The following is a 19137-nucleotide window of genomic DNA, read 5'->3' on the forward strand; positions in this document are numbered from 1 at the left end:
ACAGGTTTACCACAGGTGACCCCTTCCATAGCAGAACAACAATGCTGAGAACAGGAAAGAGGGTTACTCCGGTGTTAGGCTGACTAGCATGCCCTGACCTTTTTCAGTAATTCCTTAGGTTTCACATAAAATCCATATTTCCATATTACCTTACCCTTGTTAACAGTCCAGATTCTGCAACAGACTGTTCCTCTGGGACTGCCACTGGCTTGCTCTGCTCAGCTGGAAAAGGCTGGTCAGCTCCATTTTTATAGTGGTTTGATAAAGGTATCTTTGGTTCTAACCACTCGATTGTCGTTCCTGATGAAGTAAGAGAAAACTTTCGCTGAAAGTTGCTCATAATCTGGAAAGTTCAGCAGATGCAGGTTTTATTAAAGAATTCTGTTTTTGAGTCTACACGACTACAAGCAATTCAACCTGTTAAGAGATCCTGCAAGACAGTCACTTGTATCTCATTAGCATGAGCACCACGATTGGGTATTTTACATCACAGCAACTTGCAACCTGAAATTAGACACGATTTAAAAGAGATCAACCCTGAATAGGACTGAATTTACTTCTTGAGCAAGTCTGTGAATCCTGACATGTATTCCCAACCTCACAGCTGATCTGCTGTCCCCCCGTATGAACTCTGTTCCTCTAGTGATCAATTAGGCTTTAAGGGGTCACAAGTATAAGAGGAGGTGGGGACTGTCAAACAGTAAAACCTGCGTCAGTTTGGGATTGAACCATACTCTCAGCAGCAATTTGCTAATCAATCGAAATAACCCCTTGGACCTAATGTAAGAATTGCAAATACGTGTTCTTTTCTATCATACAAAGTCCCACATAACTTTTAAACTGAAAGACTCTTCTGCTGAATAAATAACTGACCTAGTGAAAGACAATGGGCACATTGAGAGACCTGTCATCTTCTCAGCTAATGACTCACGCGTCTCTTGTTACCCTCAACTAGTCTAACAAAGTGGATTCTATGCCTAATCAATAATGGAAAATGTTCCATTTGATTGCAGAGACTGATCTAGGTTTCACAGAAGCTAGGCTACAGAGGGCTGTACACAGCATGCTCAGAATACTGCAGCAGAAATTTAAAAACAAAACCACATGCTTCGATAGTTTGTAACAGAAGAGCACACTTCAGTAGAGGGATAAATTGCAAATCTCCACCAGGCTAACAGAACATTTTGACTTGTTCAGCCTCACTTGGCACAAGGGGGAGTTCATGACGCAGTGAATGCCTTGGGTAAGTTTTTGGGGACTGTTTTAAAATTCTAAAGAAATCAAAACATTTTGTTCCGACTTTAAAATGTTTATTTTTAATATCAATATCCAGACATCTTACTTCTAAATATAAAACTCACATAGATGATAAACTTAAAAGTGCTGCTTCAAGAGATCACTCAACTGACTGGAAATTACAACAAAGCCATACATTTTTCAAGTTTTCATTTATTTGGAAGAGCAATACAGAAAGACAGAGATGGAGACCTTCCATCTGCTGGTTGACTCCCTGATGCCCGCAAAAACTGGGGCCAGCAACTCCTTTTGGATCTTTCATGTTGGTGGCAGGGACCCAAGTACTGGGCCATCATCTGCTGCCCCCTACGGTGCACATTAGTGGAAAGCTGGATTGGAAGCTACCAGGTACTCTGATAGAGGATGTGGCTTCCCAAGTGGCATCTTACTCTGCTACACCACAACACTTGCCCCACAAAAGTATTCATCAAACTAATCATTTGCTCTCAGGCTCCCTTTAAGTCAATAATCACTACTGGGGCCGGTGCTGTGGGGCAGCGAGTTAACACCCTGGCCTGAAGTGCTGGCATCCCATATGGGTGCCAGCTTGAGTCCCTGCTGTTCCTCTTCCAATCCAGCTCTTTGCTATGGCCTGGGAAAGCAGTGGAAGATGGCCCAAGTCCTTGGGCCCCTGCACCCACGTGGGAGACCTGGAAGAGGCTCCTGGCTGCTGGCTTCAGATCAGCGCAGCTCCAGCAGTTGCGGCCATTTGGGAAATGAACCAGCGGATGGAAGACCTCTCTGTCTCTACCTCACTCTGTAACTCTGTCTTTCAAATAAATAAAATAGATCTTTAAAAAAAATAATCACTACTGAGTCTTTGGATAACATAATTAAGACCTTATGGGACTAATTTGAATTAAGACTTCATTTTTCTTATCTCAAAATTTAAATGGGAAAGTAATTAAGCTTTGCTCTTCACAGCTATATTGAGAATTAATCTCAAATGACTTAATACATTTCTAAAGACCTAATTTGGAAAACACGTAATTTATATGGAGAATTACCAATGTCAGTTGGTCCCAAATAACCACAAATTTTTACTTCAAAAAAGTGATATGACAAACAACTTTCACATTAAACACTTCTGTGAAGTTTACAATGTGTTTTATTTCTGTAATTTAAAAAAATCCAGGTTTGTATTGTACATGTTTCTGTAATTATGAAGGAAACATTTAAAAACAAGACTATGGGGAGAGGTAATGGGCCTAGTGGTTAAAACTGCACTTGGGATGACTGCATCCCATACTGGAGCACGTGGGTTCAAGTCCTGGCTCCACTCCAGATCTTAGTTTTGTGCTAATCTACACAGCCTGAGAGATAGCAGGTGATGGCTCAAGTGCTTGGGTCTCTGCCAGCCAAGTGTGAGACAAGCTCTGAGTTCCAGGCTTCTAGATTCAGTCAGGCTCAGCCTTAGCTGTTGTGGGCATTGGGGAATGAACCAGAAAATGAGAGATTTCTGTCTTATTCCCCATTTGCCTGCTCTCTCTGTGTCTCACAAATAAATTTTAAAAAAATTTTTAAAGATTGTGCATTAATGTAAGCCAACCAAATGAAATTTCTAAGAATTTAAAAAATTACATTGTGTTTAATTTGTTGAACATACAGTATCTAGCACATTGCTATCTGTTATACTTTAAAAAATTAAGCAACATAAAATAGAAACAAACTCTCTTTAATTTCACCGACAAAATTATTATTACCTGCACCAGAATCAACCCAAGCTTCATATCTGAGAATAATTCATCCAATGTTCAAGCTGAGGGAATAGTTAAGTAAACTTAAGAATAGAGGCCAGTGTTGTGGTACAGCAGGTTAAGCTACCATCTGCAGTGCCAGGATCCCATATGGGTACCAGTTCGAGTCCTGGCTGCTCCACTTCTGATCTAGCTCTCTGCTAATGTGCCTCGGAAAGCAGTGGGAGACAGCCCAAGTGGGAGACCCAGAAGAAGCTCCTGGTTCCTGGCTTCAGCTTGGCCCAACCCTGGCCATGGTGGCCATTTGGGGAGTGGACCAGCGAATGGAAGACCACTCTCTCTCTCTGCTTCTGCCTCTCTGTAACTCTACCTTTTAAATTAATAAATAAATCTTTAAAAAAAAAACCTAAAGTACATGTGTCCTCTCAAAGTAATATAAAGCAGCCAATAAAATTATGTTTATCAAAAGCAAGTAATAAATAGAAAAATACTCTTGACCTTAGGTGATAAAATGTAAGATGTAAACTTATGCAGAAATGCCCTAATGATGATAGGGTAAAATAAATAAAAACTAAGAATAAAAGAGAAAATACTGAGGGAAGGAAATACACTAAAATATGAACACTGGCAGTTTCTTGTTAGTAGGACAGTTAAGGTTTTTTGTTTCTTCTTTTAACTGTATGGTAGTTCCTAAATTTTCTACAATGAGTGTGTTGCTTTATAACAGGAAGAAATTTATACTGGACTACCTACAATTCCTATAAGGCACTTATCCTCATTTACAATCCACACAATACATGTTCCTCCACCTCTTTAAGTGTCCTCTCCCCTACCTCTCACTCCTAAACTAATTAGTAGTTTCTCAGTGGCTTTCCTGGACCGACCTACCTACCTACCTACCTCTCTCTCTCTCTCTCTCTCTCTCTCTCCCCTTCTCTCCTTCCTTCCTTCCTTCCTTCCTTCCTTCCTTCCTTCCTTCCTTCCTTCCTTCCTTCCTTCCTTCCTTCCTCTCTCTCTCTCTCTCTCTCTCTTTCTTTCTTTCTTTCTTTCTTTCTTTTTAATATTTACTTATTTATTTGAAAGGCAGAGTTACAAAGACAGAAAGTGAGAGAGAGAGAGAGCGAGAGAGCGAGCGAGAGAGAATATCTTCCATCTACTGGCTCATTCCCTAAATGGCCGCAATGGCTAGAGCTGGGCCAATCCGAAGTTAGGAGCCAGGAGCTTCTTCCAGGTATCCCACGTGTGTGCAGGGGCCCAAGCACTTGGGTCATCTTACACTGCTTTCCCAGGCACATTAGCAGAGAGCTGGAATGGAAGAGGAGCAGCTGGGATTCAAACTGGCACCCATATGGGATGCTGGTGTCACAGGTGGCAGCTTTACTTGCTAACACACAACACCAGCCCCCAGGACCTTTTCTCGGAGAGTCATCTGTCCATTCATCTATTCTCACACAGTACTTTGTTCCTACTCTTATTGGCACTTTATATATTACTTTACGTTACTATTTACATATTTCTTTCCCAACCACGTTATGAATACTTTAAGAGGAACATGCATAACTGAGTGGCCTCTTTAATAGTGCCCTGAACTGTCTCTCCAGTTGTCATTGGCTTGAAATGTTGAATTTAGGCACACATGAGGATGAGATCCACACTATACCCATCTGACTATGGAAAACTTTTTCTTGATCACAGACTCACTTTTTTTTTTTTTTTAAAGCCCTTCTTTCACAAGTAAAGGGAATTAATTGGAAAAGACAACAAAGAATTGTTGTGAAATACTAAGTTACCACTACTTTTTTTTTTTGGACAGGCAGAGTTAGACAGTGAGAGAGTGAGAGTGAGAGAGTGAGAGAGAGAGAGAGAAAGGTCTTCCTTGTATTGATTTCCCCCCAAAATGGCCGTTATGGCTGGCGCGCCGTGCTGATCTGAAGCCAGGAGCCAGGTGCTTCCTCCTGGTCTCCCATGCGAGTACAGGACCCAAGCACTTGGGCCATCCTCCACTGCCTTCCCAGGCCACAGCAGAGAGCTGGACTGGAAGGGCAACCAGGACAGAATCCGGCACCCCAACTGGGACTAGAACCTGGGGTACTGGCACCACAGGCGGAGGATTAGCCAAGTGAGCCGCAGCGCCGGCCTAAGTTACCACTATTAATACAATGTGATAAGCCTATGCATCTCAGTATAGAAGGACTCTTTTTTTTTTTTTTTACTCCAATGTAATACTATTCTTTTTCCCCAAACAATTAATTTCAATAGTAGGTGCTTTCAAATACAGCCATACACATAATTTTTTTCAAACTAAAAGGTGGCAATTAGTAGGGGGCTGACCAAAATTCAAGAAATGATCACAATGTTTCCACTCTGGTTATGGGCAAATGGATAAGTGACACCTCCAATTCCAACAGAAATATATCAAATGAGGTTTTGAGATCTGTTTTGACATGTTGAGTTTGAAGTCTAAAGGACTATTCAATAATAGGCATAAATTCAGTTTAGATTCAAAAAAAGATATAATTAGCAAGAATCTGTACACTATTAGTGTGATAATTAGAAACCTAGAGATTCACTGGTTTTTAGCTTTCTTTAGTTAAGATTTTCTGGAGTTAGAATTTACAACAACAAGTATAATCCTTCTAATGTTTGAGTCCTCAGTATTATGTCCTACCTTTAATCTATAACTTACCTGCAGGCAATGAGCCCTTCTGATGTGACGCATGCTGCAACTGGAGAATGTGAAAGCAGTCATTTAAGCAGTTCATAGTTGCCATCGAAGTAGCTTTGAGCATTAAGAGATCCTGGTCCAAGGAACTAAGATGGCCAGAAGCAGGAAGACATTCAATCCGTCTAATTAAATCTCTTTGTTGTCCTTCAGCGTGAGACATCATCTAAGGAAAATAACAATTGTGTGGGTCCCATTCATAATTTCTATACATGTAAAATTTTTTAACTTATTTAAGAAACACCAAGAAAAAGAGAGGCAGAGATGCAGACAGAGCTTACTTCTACTTGTTGGTTCATTCCCCAAAAGCCCACAATGGCCAGGGCTGGACCAGGTTGAAACCAGGAGCCAGGAACTCAAACCAGGTCTCCCACATGGTGGTAGGGACCTAACTACTTGAGCTATCACCTGATGCCTCCCAGGTGCACATTAGCAATAAGCTGAAATAGAGCACAGACCCAGGACTTGAACTCAGGCATTCTGATATATAATGCTGGCATCCCAACCAGTATCTTAACTGCTAGGCTAAATGCCCACCTTTCTAAGACAATTTATAGGACTTATTAGTTTAGAAATCTAGTTTAAATTTGTTTAGCTATTTTCAATTAGTGAGCATTTGACATATTTTTCTACAGAGCAGAAGACTGTGACCTTAAGCAGTTATACATTTTCTGGAAGCAAACATGGTCAAAAGACTATTTTTCAATTAATGGTAAAGTCTTCAGAAAACCTACCCCAGAATACTTTTAATAGCACTCTTAACTGGGGGTCAGCGTTGCATAGCATATTAATGATGACAGCATCTGATGACTGCCAGTTCGAGTCCCGGATACTCCACTTTTAATCCAACTCCCTGCTCAGGCACCTGGGAAAGCAGCAGACAATGGCCCGAGTGCTTGGACCCCTACCACCACATGGGAGACCATGGTGGAATTTCAGGTTGCTGGCTTCAGCCTGACCCATAGTGGATGCAGCCATTTGGGCAGCAGATGGAAAAGCTACCTCTCTCTCTCCTCTAACTCTGCCTTTCAGATAAATCAATAAAAATTATTTTAAAATTAGCATCAAAGGTATCATTACAAAGTAAATTGATTTTCTGCTGGGCTCTCTACTTTCTTCTCATACTTGAATCTACATTGTGAACATGGTTTTAAAAACTGTTTATCTACTACCTTTTTCAAACTTTACTTTCTGGTCCCTTTTAGCAGATTACAAAGCCAAGAACTAGATAAAAGATATTTGAGACTGAAGGGTTTAATACATCCTGCTTTGATTAGGTGTCCTACCTACTTTTTTTAACAGAGCAATTTAATAAGGATGACTGGTGAGCAACTAAATTTTTAAACTGAAAACTGAATTTATGAAGCTTAATTACTTTCAGTTGTGAGCAGAAGGTTCTCAGAGTGCCTATCCTTTAGACATTAACCTAATTCACACAGAAATTCTATACTGCAGACTCTTCTAGCTTTTAGAGGCTCTGTTCCAGATTATTTTTAATACAGTTTGACTAGTGAGAGATGCAAAATAATCCCACCATTCAAATTAACTGTGCCATACATGAAACAGTCCCTGGAAACAGTTAAGGATTCAAAACCTTCACAGAAAAAAAAAAAAAGTTTAAAAATGAGAATGTGGGGGCTGGCACTGTGGTGTAGCAGGTAAAGCCACCACCTGCAGTGCTGGCATCCCATACGGGCGCTGGTTCAAGACCCAGCTGCTCCACTTCCAATCCAGCTCTCTGCTATGGCCTGGGAAAACAGTAGAAGATGGCCCAAGTCCTTGGGCCCCTGTGCCTGTGTGGGAGACTGGGAAGAAGCTCCTGGCTCCTGGCTTCAGATTGGCACAGCTCCAGCCGTTGCGGCCAATTGGTAGTGAACCATCAGATGGAAGACCTCTCTCTCTCTACCTCTGCTTCTCTCTGTGTGTAACTCTGACTTTCAAATAAATAAATAAGTCTTAGAGAGAGAGAGAGAGAGAGAGAGAGAGAGAGAGAGAGAGAGAGAGAATGTGGTCATAATGACCTATAGAGAAATATGGCTAGAAAGCTATCTAGGTAGAGATATTTATACATGCGTATATATGTGTGTCTCATGTATATGTACATATTTTGTATATAAATTTGGGGACTAACTCCCAATAATCCAAACTTAACGAATAGGTACTTTCATACACACTTTGGAGTATAGCTTGAAATGTCTCCTTAAACTGAACAAATATAATCCATGACCCAACAATTGAACTCAGGTCTATTAACTCTAAAATGGATAAAAACTATTACAGTGTATTCATACAGTGAATATTATATGGCAAAGAAAGGAACAGTTACACTCAACATTACAAGTAAATTTTAAATACATAAGAAGCCATACCCAAAGCAGTATATGCTATATGATTCCAATTTTAGAAATTTCAAAAACAGACAAAACAAATCTATGGCATTAGAAAGCAGAATAGTGAGGATGGGTATAGTGACAGAGAGGTCTAAAAGGGTATTCCAAGGTGTTGGTAACATTTAATTTGTTGATCCAGGAAGTGACATCAATATTTTGAATTCAAATAACATTTTGAAAAAGATTTTATTTAATTTAAAAAAAAGAGAGAGAAAATGGGGCTAGTGTTTATACAGTGGTGAGGTTGTTCTTGGATGCCTACATCCCATCTCAGAGTACCAGGGTCAAGTCCTAGCTACTCCACTTCCAACCCAGATTCTTGCTAATGCACACCCTAGGAGGCAGCAGATGACAGCTTGGGTACTTGGTCCCTGATACCCATGTGGGAACCCAGATTTGAGTTCCAGGCTCCATGGCTGTTGCAGACATTTGGGGAATGAACTAGCAGGTGGAAGATCTCTGTTTCTCTCTCTCTCTCTCTCTCTGTGGTTTTCAAATAAAATCAAACAAAAAACTTTTATTTAAAAAGATACAATAAGAGATATCCTTATTTGCGTATTTGTCTATAATCTGTTATAAGCTGATCAAATTTGAATATGGGGGAAATATCATGCTTAAGATACTCAGGACTCCTGTGTTTCAACTGTCTCACTAGACTGAGCATCTTGGCTACTCTCAGGGCATAGCACAATACCAGCAAGAAGCATGCACTGAATAACAGAATCCTAGTAAACAGTAAATACTAAAATAGATTTTTGTAACAAAGTTGTATTCAAGCCCAAGAAGACACTACTGCCAAGAATCGATAGTTTTTGCCAGCTGTTACCTAACACTGGACTTAGCCACAGACTTTGATTAAAATGTTCCTTTCAAACCCACTCTAAATTATATCTTTGCATTACAATATTACAAAGCTGGCCATTTCTAGAACAAGAATTTTCAGTTAGCTCTAAAGAACCCTATGGGATTTGTTTCAGAGGGTCTGTGAAGTATGAACTATTTTTATAATAATTTTAAGGAGTTATCTACATCTACACTATGATGACATATATCTTGATAATGCAAAAGCAATGACAGCTAAAACTACTGGACCTTTAGTGAGAATAAAGGTGCTGGCACCAACTCTACCAGTCATCTGTATTCTTCATTGCCACATGCTCAAAGGAGAAAAAAAAAGATAGTTTTGTTTAACAATATCCTTGAAAATGCAGAAAAATATCATTAGGCTTACTATATATTGGCATTTTTTTTCAAGATTTATTTATTTATTTGAAAGAGTTACAGAAGGGGGAGACAAAGAGAAGGGGAAAGGAAAGAAGGAAGGGAGGTAGGGAAGAAAGAAAAGAAAAAAGAAGAGGAAAGAAAAGAGAAAGAGAGAGAGAGAAAGAGAGAAAAAGAGAGAAAGAGAGAAAGAGAGAGAGAGAGAGAGAGAGAGAGAGAGAGAGAAAGAAAGAAAGAAAGAAAGAAAGAAAGAAAGAAAGAAAGAAAGAAAGAAAGAAAGAGAGAAAGAGAGAGAGAGAGAGAGAGAGAGAGGGAGGGAGAGAGGGAGGGAGGGAGGGAGGGAGGGAGGGAGGGGGAGGGAGGGAGGGAGGGAGGAAGGGAGGGAGGAAATCCTCCATCTACTAGTTCACTCTCCAGATGGCTACAATGGCCAGGGCTGGCTCAGGCTGAAGCCAGGAGCCAAGAGCTTCTTCCAGGTCTCCCATGTGATAACAGGTGCTCAAGCATTTGGACCATCTTCCATTGCTTTTCCTAGCCCATTAGCAGGGAGCTGGATTGGAAGTGGAACAGCCAGGACTCAAACCAGCATCTATACGGTATGCCAGCATTGCAGGCAGTGGATTTACCCACCATACCATTAAGCAACAATGCCAGTCCCTATAACTTGATTCATATGTAGACATTTTGGAAGTAGTCTATGTGAAAAAAGGATTTACACATAAAGCATTTCCATTGCATGCCAAAGGTACAGAGGTTGCTTAGAGGAAAAGCACTTGTGCGACTGAGTTACAAGCTGTACTAGCTTTTGCTAGTTGAAGATCACCAGTCTAATATGAAAGAATGACTGAAACTATGGCTATTCAAGCCTAGGCGAGTATGTGATAGACATTTTCTCAAAAATGAATAGAAGGAGCCTGTCACTTCACAAAAAAAGACAACTGATACTATATTTGTCATCAACTATAAAATTTAAGTTTTAAAAATGAAAATTAGAATCTATAAAACCAAATCTGCTAAAATAGGTTTGATAACTTCCCCAGAGTGAAAGCCTCTTGATGGGACTGATGGGGGATGTAAATAAATGCAAGTTTCAGACATTGTACAAAGATAAAATGGATCACATTTGCAAGACCTATATAACTCAACTAATATCTCCAAATGACTAATGCATGGTGTTACAAAATCATGCATACACATGAGGGCCAGTGCTATGGCGCAGTAGGTTAATGCTCCACCTGCGATGCCGATTCTAGTCTCGGCTGCTCCTCTTGGATTGGCTCTCTGCTGTGGCCTGGGAGAGCAGTGGAAGATGGCCCAAGTCCTTGGGCCCCTACATCCTTGTGGGAGACCCTGAAGAAGCTCCTGGCTTGTGGCTTCAGATTGGTTCAGCCCCAGTCATTGTGGCCATTTGGGGAGTGAACCAGTGGATGGAAGACCTCTCTCTGTCTCTCCCTCTTAAAACTGTCTGTAATTCTGCCTCTCAAATAAATAAATAAAATCTTTTTTAAAAAAAGTGCAGGACAGATCCTTGGATTTTCAAGGAACAAAATATAAAAAAATCACTGAAAATAGATTCTCTAATGTATCTTTTAAGAAACTACTAGTTGGGGCTGGCGCTGTGGCACAGTGGGTTAATGCCCTGGCCTGAAGCGCTGACATCCCATATGGGCACCAGTTCGAGACCCGGCTGCTCCTCTTCTGATCCAGCTCTCTACTATGCCTGGGAAAGCAGTAGAAGATGGCCCAACTCCTGGAGCCCCTGCACGCACATGGGAGACCTGGAAGAAGCTCCTGGCTCCTGGCTTCAGATTGGCATAGCTCCAGCTGTTGTGGCCAACTGGGGAGTGAACCATCGGATGGAAGACCCCTCTCTCTCTCTGACTCTCTTCTCTCTCTGTGTAACTCTTAATTTCAAATAAATAAATAAAATTTTTTAAAAAGAAACTACCAGTTGTCTGGGGGTGACATTATGGTGCCAGTTCTAGTCCCAGTTGCTCTGCTTCTGATTCAGCTCCCTGTTAATGCACCTACGAAAGCAGCAAAAGATGGTCCAAGTGCTTGGGACCCTGCACCCATGTGACAGACCTGGAAGGAGTTCCAGGCTCCTGGCTTTGGCCTGGTCCGGTGCTGCCACCATTTGGGGAGTGAACAAGCAGATAGAAGATCCTTTCTCTCCTCTCTAATTGCTTTTCTGATAAATTAATTAATTAATCTTTTAAAAAAGAACGAGCAGCCAGCACTGTGGCTTAAAGTCCCGGCATGTAGTGCCAGCATCCCATGTGGGTGCCAGTTCGAGTCCCGGCTATTCTACTTCCAATCCTGCTCTCTGCTATGGCCTGGGAAAGCAGAAGATGGCCCAAGTCCTTGGGCCTCTGCACCCATGTGGGAGACTTGGAAGAAGCTCCTGGTTTTGGATTAGCACAGCTCTGGCCATTGTGGTCATTTGGGGAATGAACCAGAGGATGGAAGACCCTTCTCTCTCTCTGGCTCTATCACTCTCTATAACTCTGTCTTTCAAATAAATCAAATAAATCTTGTAAAAAAAAAAAAAGGAAAGAAAGAAACGTACAATTGTCAAGTTTTGGTATAATACCAAAGAATAGTCTCTTTATTTAAAATGTTATTAAAACGTTCCTCTTGGGCCAGCATTGTCATGTAGTGAGCAGAGTCAATGCCCATATCTCATTTGGTTGCCAGTTTGTGTCCCAACTGCTCCACTTCCTATCCAGCTCCCTGCTAATGCACCTGGGAAAAGCAGTGGAGGATGGCCCAATTGCTTGGGCACCTGCACCCACAGGGGAAACCTGGTAGAAGCTCCTGGCTTCTGGCTTCAGCCTGGCTCTGCTCTGGCCATTGTGGCCATCAGGGGAGTGAACCAATGGTTGGAAGATCTCTCTTTCTGCCTTTCCCTCTCTCTGTAACTCCAACTTTCAAAGAAATAAATACATCTTTTAAAAAATTCCTCCTTTTTCCATTCACATTATCTCTGTGAAGGCAAATTTTCAACACTTATTTAAACTAAAATTTTAAATTGAAATAGTTTGAGTGCAGAAGCAGATGTGATAATCCTACTGTGTCCTATTAAGCCAGACATTGAAGGGATTGCAAAAATGTAAAACAAAATCAGGCCGGCGCCATGGCTCACTAATCCTCCGCCTGCGCGCCAGCACCCCAGGTTTTAGTCTCGGTTGGGGTGCCAGGTACTAGTCCAGGCTGCTCCTCTTCCAGTCCAGCTCTCTACTGTGGCTCAGGAAGGCAGTGGAGGATGGCCCAGGTCCTTGGGCCCTGCACCCGCATGGGAGACCGGGAGGAAGTACCCGGCCCCTGGCCTCGGATCGGCACAGCGCCAGCCATAGCGGCCATTAGGGGAGTGAACCAATGGAAGGAAGACCTTTCTCTCTGTCTCTCTCTCACTGTCTATAACTTTCTCTCTGTCTCTCTCTCACTGTCTAACTCTGCCTGGCAAAAAATAAAAAAAAAAATTTAAAAAAAAATCAGTCTGCTCTTTCCAATAGTTACTTTGTTTCAGAAAAAGATCATTGTTTAACATAGAAACACATTACATTGTCTCACGCAATAAGCTTATTAACTTTCATTTTAAAATAAAACAAACATGTTTTTAAGTTTCTCAGTTTTGATTTCCAGTAAGGTAAATATCAATAAATTTAACTCATATAAAACAAAAGTCCTTAATAATTTTAAGAATGAAAGGGGTCCTGAGACCAGAGCTTCAGAATTGCTACCTAGAAAATAGGATAGCTTGATATTAAAATTTCTTGGAAAAGAAACAGGATTTACATAGTCTCAAAGTATCTCTCCAAGATATTTGTTAACTACAAAGGGAATGATTTTTCCCTACAGTGGAAAAATCTAGAAGTCACCTTAAGCAAGTGATCAAGGTCAATATCACTAGTAATAAGAAATAGTAACATCATGAACTCCTTGAAAGGGGGTACTGAGAATACAGCATCTTTTCCATAATATTTGTTATCAAAATGTAAAATCTCATTCAAGTCATTAAAAAAATCAGACAAATCCAAATTCAGTAATATTCAAAAAGTAAATGGTAAAAAATAAATGATTAATAATCTCCCAAAGCGTCAGGGCCATGAAAGACAAGGAAAGACTAAAGAATAATTACTGCTGGCCGGCGCCGTGGCTCAATAGGCTAATCCTCCACCTTGTGGCGCCGGCACACCGGGTTCTAGTCCCAGTCAGGGCGCCGGATTCTGTCCCGGTTGCCCCTCTTCCAGGCCAGCTCTCTGCTATGGCCAGGGAGTGCAGTGGAGGATGGCCCAGGTGCTTGGGCCCTGCACCCCATGGGAGACCAGGAAAAGCACCTGGCTCCTGGCTCCTGCCATCGGATCAGCGCGGTGCGCCGGCCGCAGCGCGCCGGCCGCAGCACGCCGGCCATTGGAGGGTGAACCAACGGCAAAGGAAGACCTTTCTCTCTGTCTCTCTCTCACTGTCCACTCTGCCTGTCAAAAAAAAAAAAAAAAAAAAAAAGAATAATTACTGCTTAGAAGAGACTAAGAAATAATCACTAGGGGCAGGTACTTAGCTTCGCAGTTAAAATGCTGCTTAGGACACCTACATCCATATCAGAGTGCCTGGGTTCGGATCCCAGCTCAGTTTCCTCCTCCAGCTTCCTGCTCTGCAGATGCTGGGAGGCAGGAGTGATAGTTCTGGTGGTTGGACCCTGCCACCCAGGTAGGAGACCCAGATTGAGTTCCCAACTACCAGCTCCGGCCATTGCCAACACTTGAATAATGAACTAGCAGACGGGAACACACCCTTTCTGCTTCTCAAATAAATAAAAAAGTAGATTAACTAATTAAAAATAAACAAAATAATAAATGAATAAAAGTAAAAAGAGTCAGTCACTTATTTGGTTACACAGCCCTCCCATTAGTCTTTAATAGACCTTTTGATCATAAATTCCATTATTGAAGGATTATGTATCTTTACTTAAGAACTGAAAGATAGAAAATGAAAAACTAAGTGTGTCTGCTACGTAGTTGACAAACATGAGAAACAGAACACTATATATTAATCAGGGTATCTTCCTTATTTAAAAATTATCTGCATACCAGATGGGAAATAATGAAGGCCAGGGAAGATACAAACAATATTTAAAAATAGAAATCATTTTGTGCATTTCAACTTTACTTCAATTCAAACTTACTTCTCTGACTTCCACAAGATGGTCTGGAGGTAAGTGTGCTCTTTTGCTCACTGACTGCAGTTTGGAATGTCCAACATTAAAAAAAGAAATGGCATTTTGACTCGGTCTCCTCTGGGATATAGGAGAATTACCACTAGATGCAAGCGAGAAGCTCCGTGACTTCAGAGGAGGATTATTCTGTTAGACAAAGAAAATAATTACCTTTTAAAATTTAGGCTCTCTACCCATACATTTGAGACTTATACATGAACACTTTTAAAACTTGGTATGGGGCTGTCAGGGCACAGTGGGTTAAGCTGCTGCTGTCCCACCTACTCTGCTTCTGATCTAACTCCCTGCTAATGTGCCTGGGAAACAAAGATGATGGCTCAAGTACCTGAGTTCCTGCCATCCACATGGGAGACCTGGATGGAGTTCCTGACCTCTGGCTTCAGCCTGGCAGAGCCCCAGTCATTACAGTCTTTGGGGAATAAACCATCAGACAAAAGCTCTCTCTCCCTCTCTTTCTCTCTGTCACTCTGCTTTTCAAATTTTAAAAAAAATTTTAGAAAAAATAAAACTATAAATGGTTGACTTCTTCATTAAAAAAAAAATTAGGGGCCAGCATCGTGGCATAGCTGGTTAAACCACTACCTGCAACACCAGCATCATGTATTGGGGCACTAGTACCAACAACTCCACTTCTGATCCAGCTCCCTGCTCATGTCTGGGAAAGTAGTGAAAGATGGCCCAAGTGCTTGGGTCCCTGCCACCCATGTGGGGGATCCAGATGGAGTTCCTGGCTACTGGCTTCAGCCTGGTCCAGTCTAGCCATTCTGGCTACCTGGGGAGTCAAACAGCAGATGGAAGATCTCTCTCTTTTTCTCTCTCTCCTGTCACCCTGCCTTTCAAATAAATAAAAATAAAATATTTAAGAAACATAATAATAAAATATTATAACAATATTATATATTATTATATATTATAATAAATAAAAACAAAATAAAATATTTAAGAAAAATCATAATAAAATAAAACAAAATAAATTCCAATTAGGGGTGAGCATTGTGGCACATCCAGTTAAGCTGCTGCTTGGGATGCTCATATCCCATTTCAGAATTCTGGTTCAAGTTCTGGCTGCTCCACTTCTGATGCAGCTTCCTGTCAGTGTGCTTCAGAAAGCAGTGGCCCAAGTTCCTGGGTTCCTGCCACCCATGTGGGAGACTCGGATGGAGTTCTGGGGAAGTTCCCAGCTTCAGCCTGGCCAACATTTGGAGAGTGAACCAGTAAATGGAAGATCTCTGTCTCTCCCTCTCTGTTACTCTGCCTTTCAAATAAATACATTAATCTTTTTTAACAAATTAATCGGGGCTGCTGTTATGGTTTACTGGGTTAAGCTGCTGCCTGCAATGCCAGCATCCCATATGGGTACCAGTTTAATTCTCAACTGCTCTACTTCCAATCCAGCTCCCTGATAACGTGCCTGGAAAAGCAGCGGAGGATAGCCCAAGTGCTTGGGCTCTTGCATCCAAGTGGGAGACCGAGAAAAGCTCCTGGCTCCTGGTGTCAGTTTGGCTCAGCCCTGGCTATTGCAGCTAAATTTGAGGAGTGAACCAGTAAATGGAAGACCTCGCCTCCCCAACTCTGTCTTTCAAATAAAGTAAATATAAATCTTAAAAAAATTAAATTAACCTCAGAATCGACTAAAAAAAGATGTTTCTGAAGATAATAAAATCTAAGATAATTAAGGTTCAAGTATTTCTTTTTCTTTCTTTTTTTTTTTTTTTTTTTTTTTTTTTTTTACTTATTTATTTAACAGGTAGTTATAGACAGTGAGAGAGAGAGAGAGAAAGGTCTTCCTTCCGTTGGTTCACTCCCCAAATGGCCGCCATGGCCGGCACTGCACCTATCTGAAGCCAGGAGCCAGGTGCTTCTTCCTGGTCTTCCATGCGGGTACAGGGCCCAAACACAAGGGCCATCCTCCACTGCCCTCCTGGGCCACAGCAGAGAGCTGGACTGGAAGAGGAGCAACCGGGACTAGAACCTGGCGCCCTTATGGGATGCCGGCGCTGCAGGAGGAGGATTGACCAAGTGAGCCATGGTGCCGGCCCCAAGGTTCAAGTATTTCACAATTGCAATTCAAAAAAATTAATTTCCAATTTTTTGCTACCAAAGAATGCTTCTCACATTTTACAATTAGGATAATAAACATTTTCTAATTTCAGATTTCAAATTTCATAACTCAAAAAATGTCCTCAGCAATATGCAACATAATATATTTTCTAATATAATATACAAGTATCCGTTGGAAGAAAACAGTACTTTCTGAACAGGTCATCAAAGAAAGAGGTACCTTTTTCTGAAGGGAGGACAGAACTCCTACTTTGACTATGACCTTGTCTGAATAAGATCAGAGTCGGCGAACTCAAAAGGCCTCCATAGCCTTGGCAACTCATGACAAAAGCCTAGGGTGATTTCTGACACCATAAACAAAAGTGTCAATTTGTTAAGTCAACAGTAGGAGTCACTGTGCACTTATACCTCATGTAGGATCTCTGTCCTAAATGGGCTGTACATTGTACATTGTGATTTAATGCTATAACTAGTACTCAAACAGTATTTTTCACTTTGTGTTTCTACGTGGGTGCAAACTGTTGAAATCTTTACTTAATATATGCTAAATTGATCTTCTGTATATAAAGATAATTGAAAATGAATCTTGATGTGAGTGGAAGGGGATAGGGGAGGGTTGCAGGTGGGAGGGAAGTTATGGGGGGAAAAAGCCATTGTAATCCATAAGCTGTACTTTGGAAACTTATATTCAATAAATAAAAGTTAAAAAAAAAACAGTACTTTCTGATCATTGTCAATGACTTACATTCTGCAGTATAAGAATAGGCCTTATGTCAGATGTCTTGAAGACTGTAGGCCCAAATTACGAACAATTTTTTAAAAAGATTTATTTATTTATTTGAAAGGCAGAAATACAGAGAGAGAAAGAGAAACAGAGAGACAGAGAGATCTTCCATCCATTGGTTCAGTCCCCAGAAGGTCACAACAGCCACAGCTGGACTAGGCCGAGGCTAGGAGCCAGAAGCCTCCTCTGGGACTCCCATCAGGGTAGAGGAGCCCTTGCACTTGGGCAGTCTTCCACTGCTTTCCCAGGTGCATTTGCAGGGAGCTGGATGGGAAGTAGAATAGCTGGGACTCAAATCAGCACATATATGGAATGCTGGCATTGTAGCAAGAAGCCCAACCCTCTATGCCACAGCACTGTCACCAGTATTAACAATTTTTTAAAATTCATTTTGGGGGGAGAGAACATACCAGGGAGAATAAAAAAATTAATAGAAATCAAGCTATCATGTGGGTATGGAATCTTTTAAATATGCCACCAATATATCACCTTTTTTTTTATTAGACATCTCTAGTCTAAGATTTCAAGTAATAGACTTCTTTTCACTTTAAAAAATAGTAATAAAAAAACACTCCAAAGATATACAAAGGACTGAGCAAAAAATATATGACAAGATGCTCAACATGGCTAATCTCTAGGGAAATGAAATCAAAACCACAGTAATATTCCAGCTTAAACCCATTAAGGATGCAAGAGCAATAATTTTTTTAAAGGACAGCAAGTGTGGATGAGAATATAGAGAAACTGCAACCCTCAGACATCATGGGTGAGGATGTAAAATGACATGACTGCTTTGAAAAACAGTTCAGCAGTTCCTCAAAAATTTAAATACAGAACTACCATAGGAACCAGTAATTCCACTCCTAAATAAATACATAAAAACTTGAACACAAATGTTCAAAGAATATTATCCATAATATCTATAAAATAAAAACAACCCAAATATCTACCAACTGGTGAACTGATAAACAAAATGTGGTGTATCTACTCAACAGAATATTAGCCTTAAGAAAAGAATATTGGGGCTGGCGCTGTGGTATAGCAGGTAAAGCCGCCATCTTTAGTGCTGGCATCCCATATGGGCACTAGTTCGAGACCCGGCTGCTCCACTTCTGATCCAGCTCTCTGCTATGATCTGGGAAAGTGGTATAGGATGGCCCAAGTCCTTGGTCCCTACATCCACATGGGGGACCCTGAAGGAGCTTCTGGCTCCTGGCTTCAGATCGGCCCAGCTCTGGCCATTGCGACCATTTGGAGAGTGAAACAGAGGGTAGAAGATCTCTCTCTCTGCTTCTGTCTCTGCCTCTCTGTAACTCTGCCTTCCAAATAAATAATCTTTAAAAAAAAAAAAAAAGAATATTTACTGGGCTGGCATTGTGGCACAGTGGAATAAAGCCTCTACTTGCGATGCCAGTACCCATATCACAGCATTAGTTTGAGTACCAGCTACTTTGCTTTCAATCCTGCTTCCTGCTGATGTGCCTGGGAGGCAGTGGAAGATGGCCCATGTACTTGAGCGCCTATTACCCACATGGGAGACCCACGTGGAATTCCTGACTCCTGGCTTCAGCCTGGCCCAGCCCCAGGAGCTGTGGCCATTTGAGGAAAGAATCAGCAGATGGAACATCTCTTAGTCACTACCTTTCAAATAAATAAATACATGCAATATCATGGATGAACCTTAGAAACAGTAAGAGATTGAAAGCAGACACAACAAACCACATATTATA

At 41.2% G+C, this 19137-nt stretch overlaps 1 protein-coding gene across 3 annotated transcripts in view; it reads right to left on the reverse strand.

Moving 5' to 3' along the window:
• The window catches only part of OSBPL11 (oxysterol binding protein like 11), a 91188-nt gene that overhangs the window by 31420 nt on the left and 40631 nt on the right, over nt 1-19137 (reverse strand). For 2 of the 3 annotated variants that reach the window (XM_002716544.5, XM_051859209.2), the window contains 3 exons: nt 14512-14688; nt 5680-5881; nt 155-300 (listed from right to left, as the gene is read on the reverse strand). In XM_002716544.5, coding sequence (XP_002716590.1) covers nt 155-300; nt 5680-5881; nt 14512-14688 — 525 coding nt within the window. The remainder of the gene's footprint in view (nt 1-154; nt 301-5679; nt 5882-14511; nt 14689-19137) is intronic. The other variant, XM_017347039.3, reaches the window with a different exon arrangement.

This window comes from Oryctolagus cuniculus, chromosome 4 (assembly GCF_964237555.1).
Source record: "Oryctolagus cuniculus chromosome 4, mOryCun1.1, whole genome shotgun sequence".
Taxonomy (NCBI): Eukaryota; Metazoa; Chordata; class Mammalia; order Lagomorpha; family Leporidae; genus Oryctolagus; species Oryctolagus cuniculus.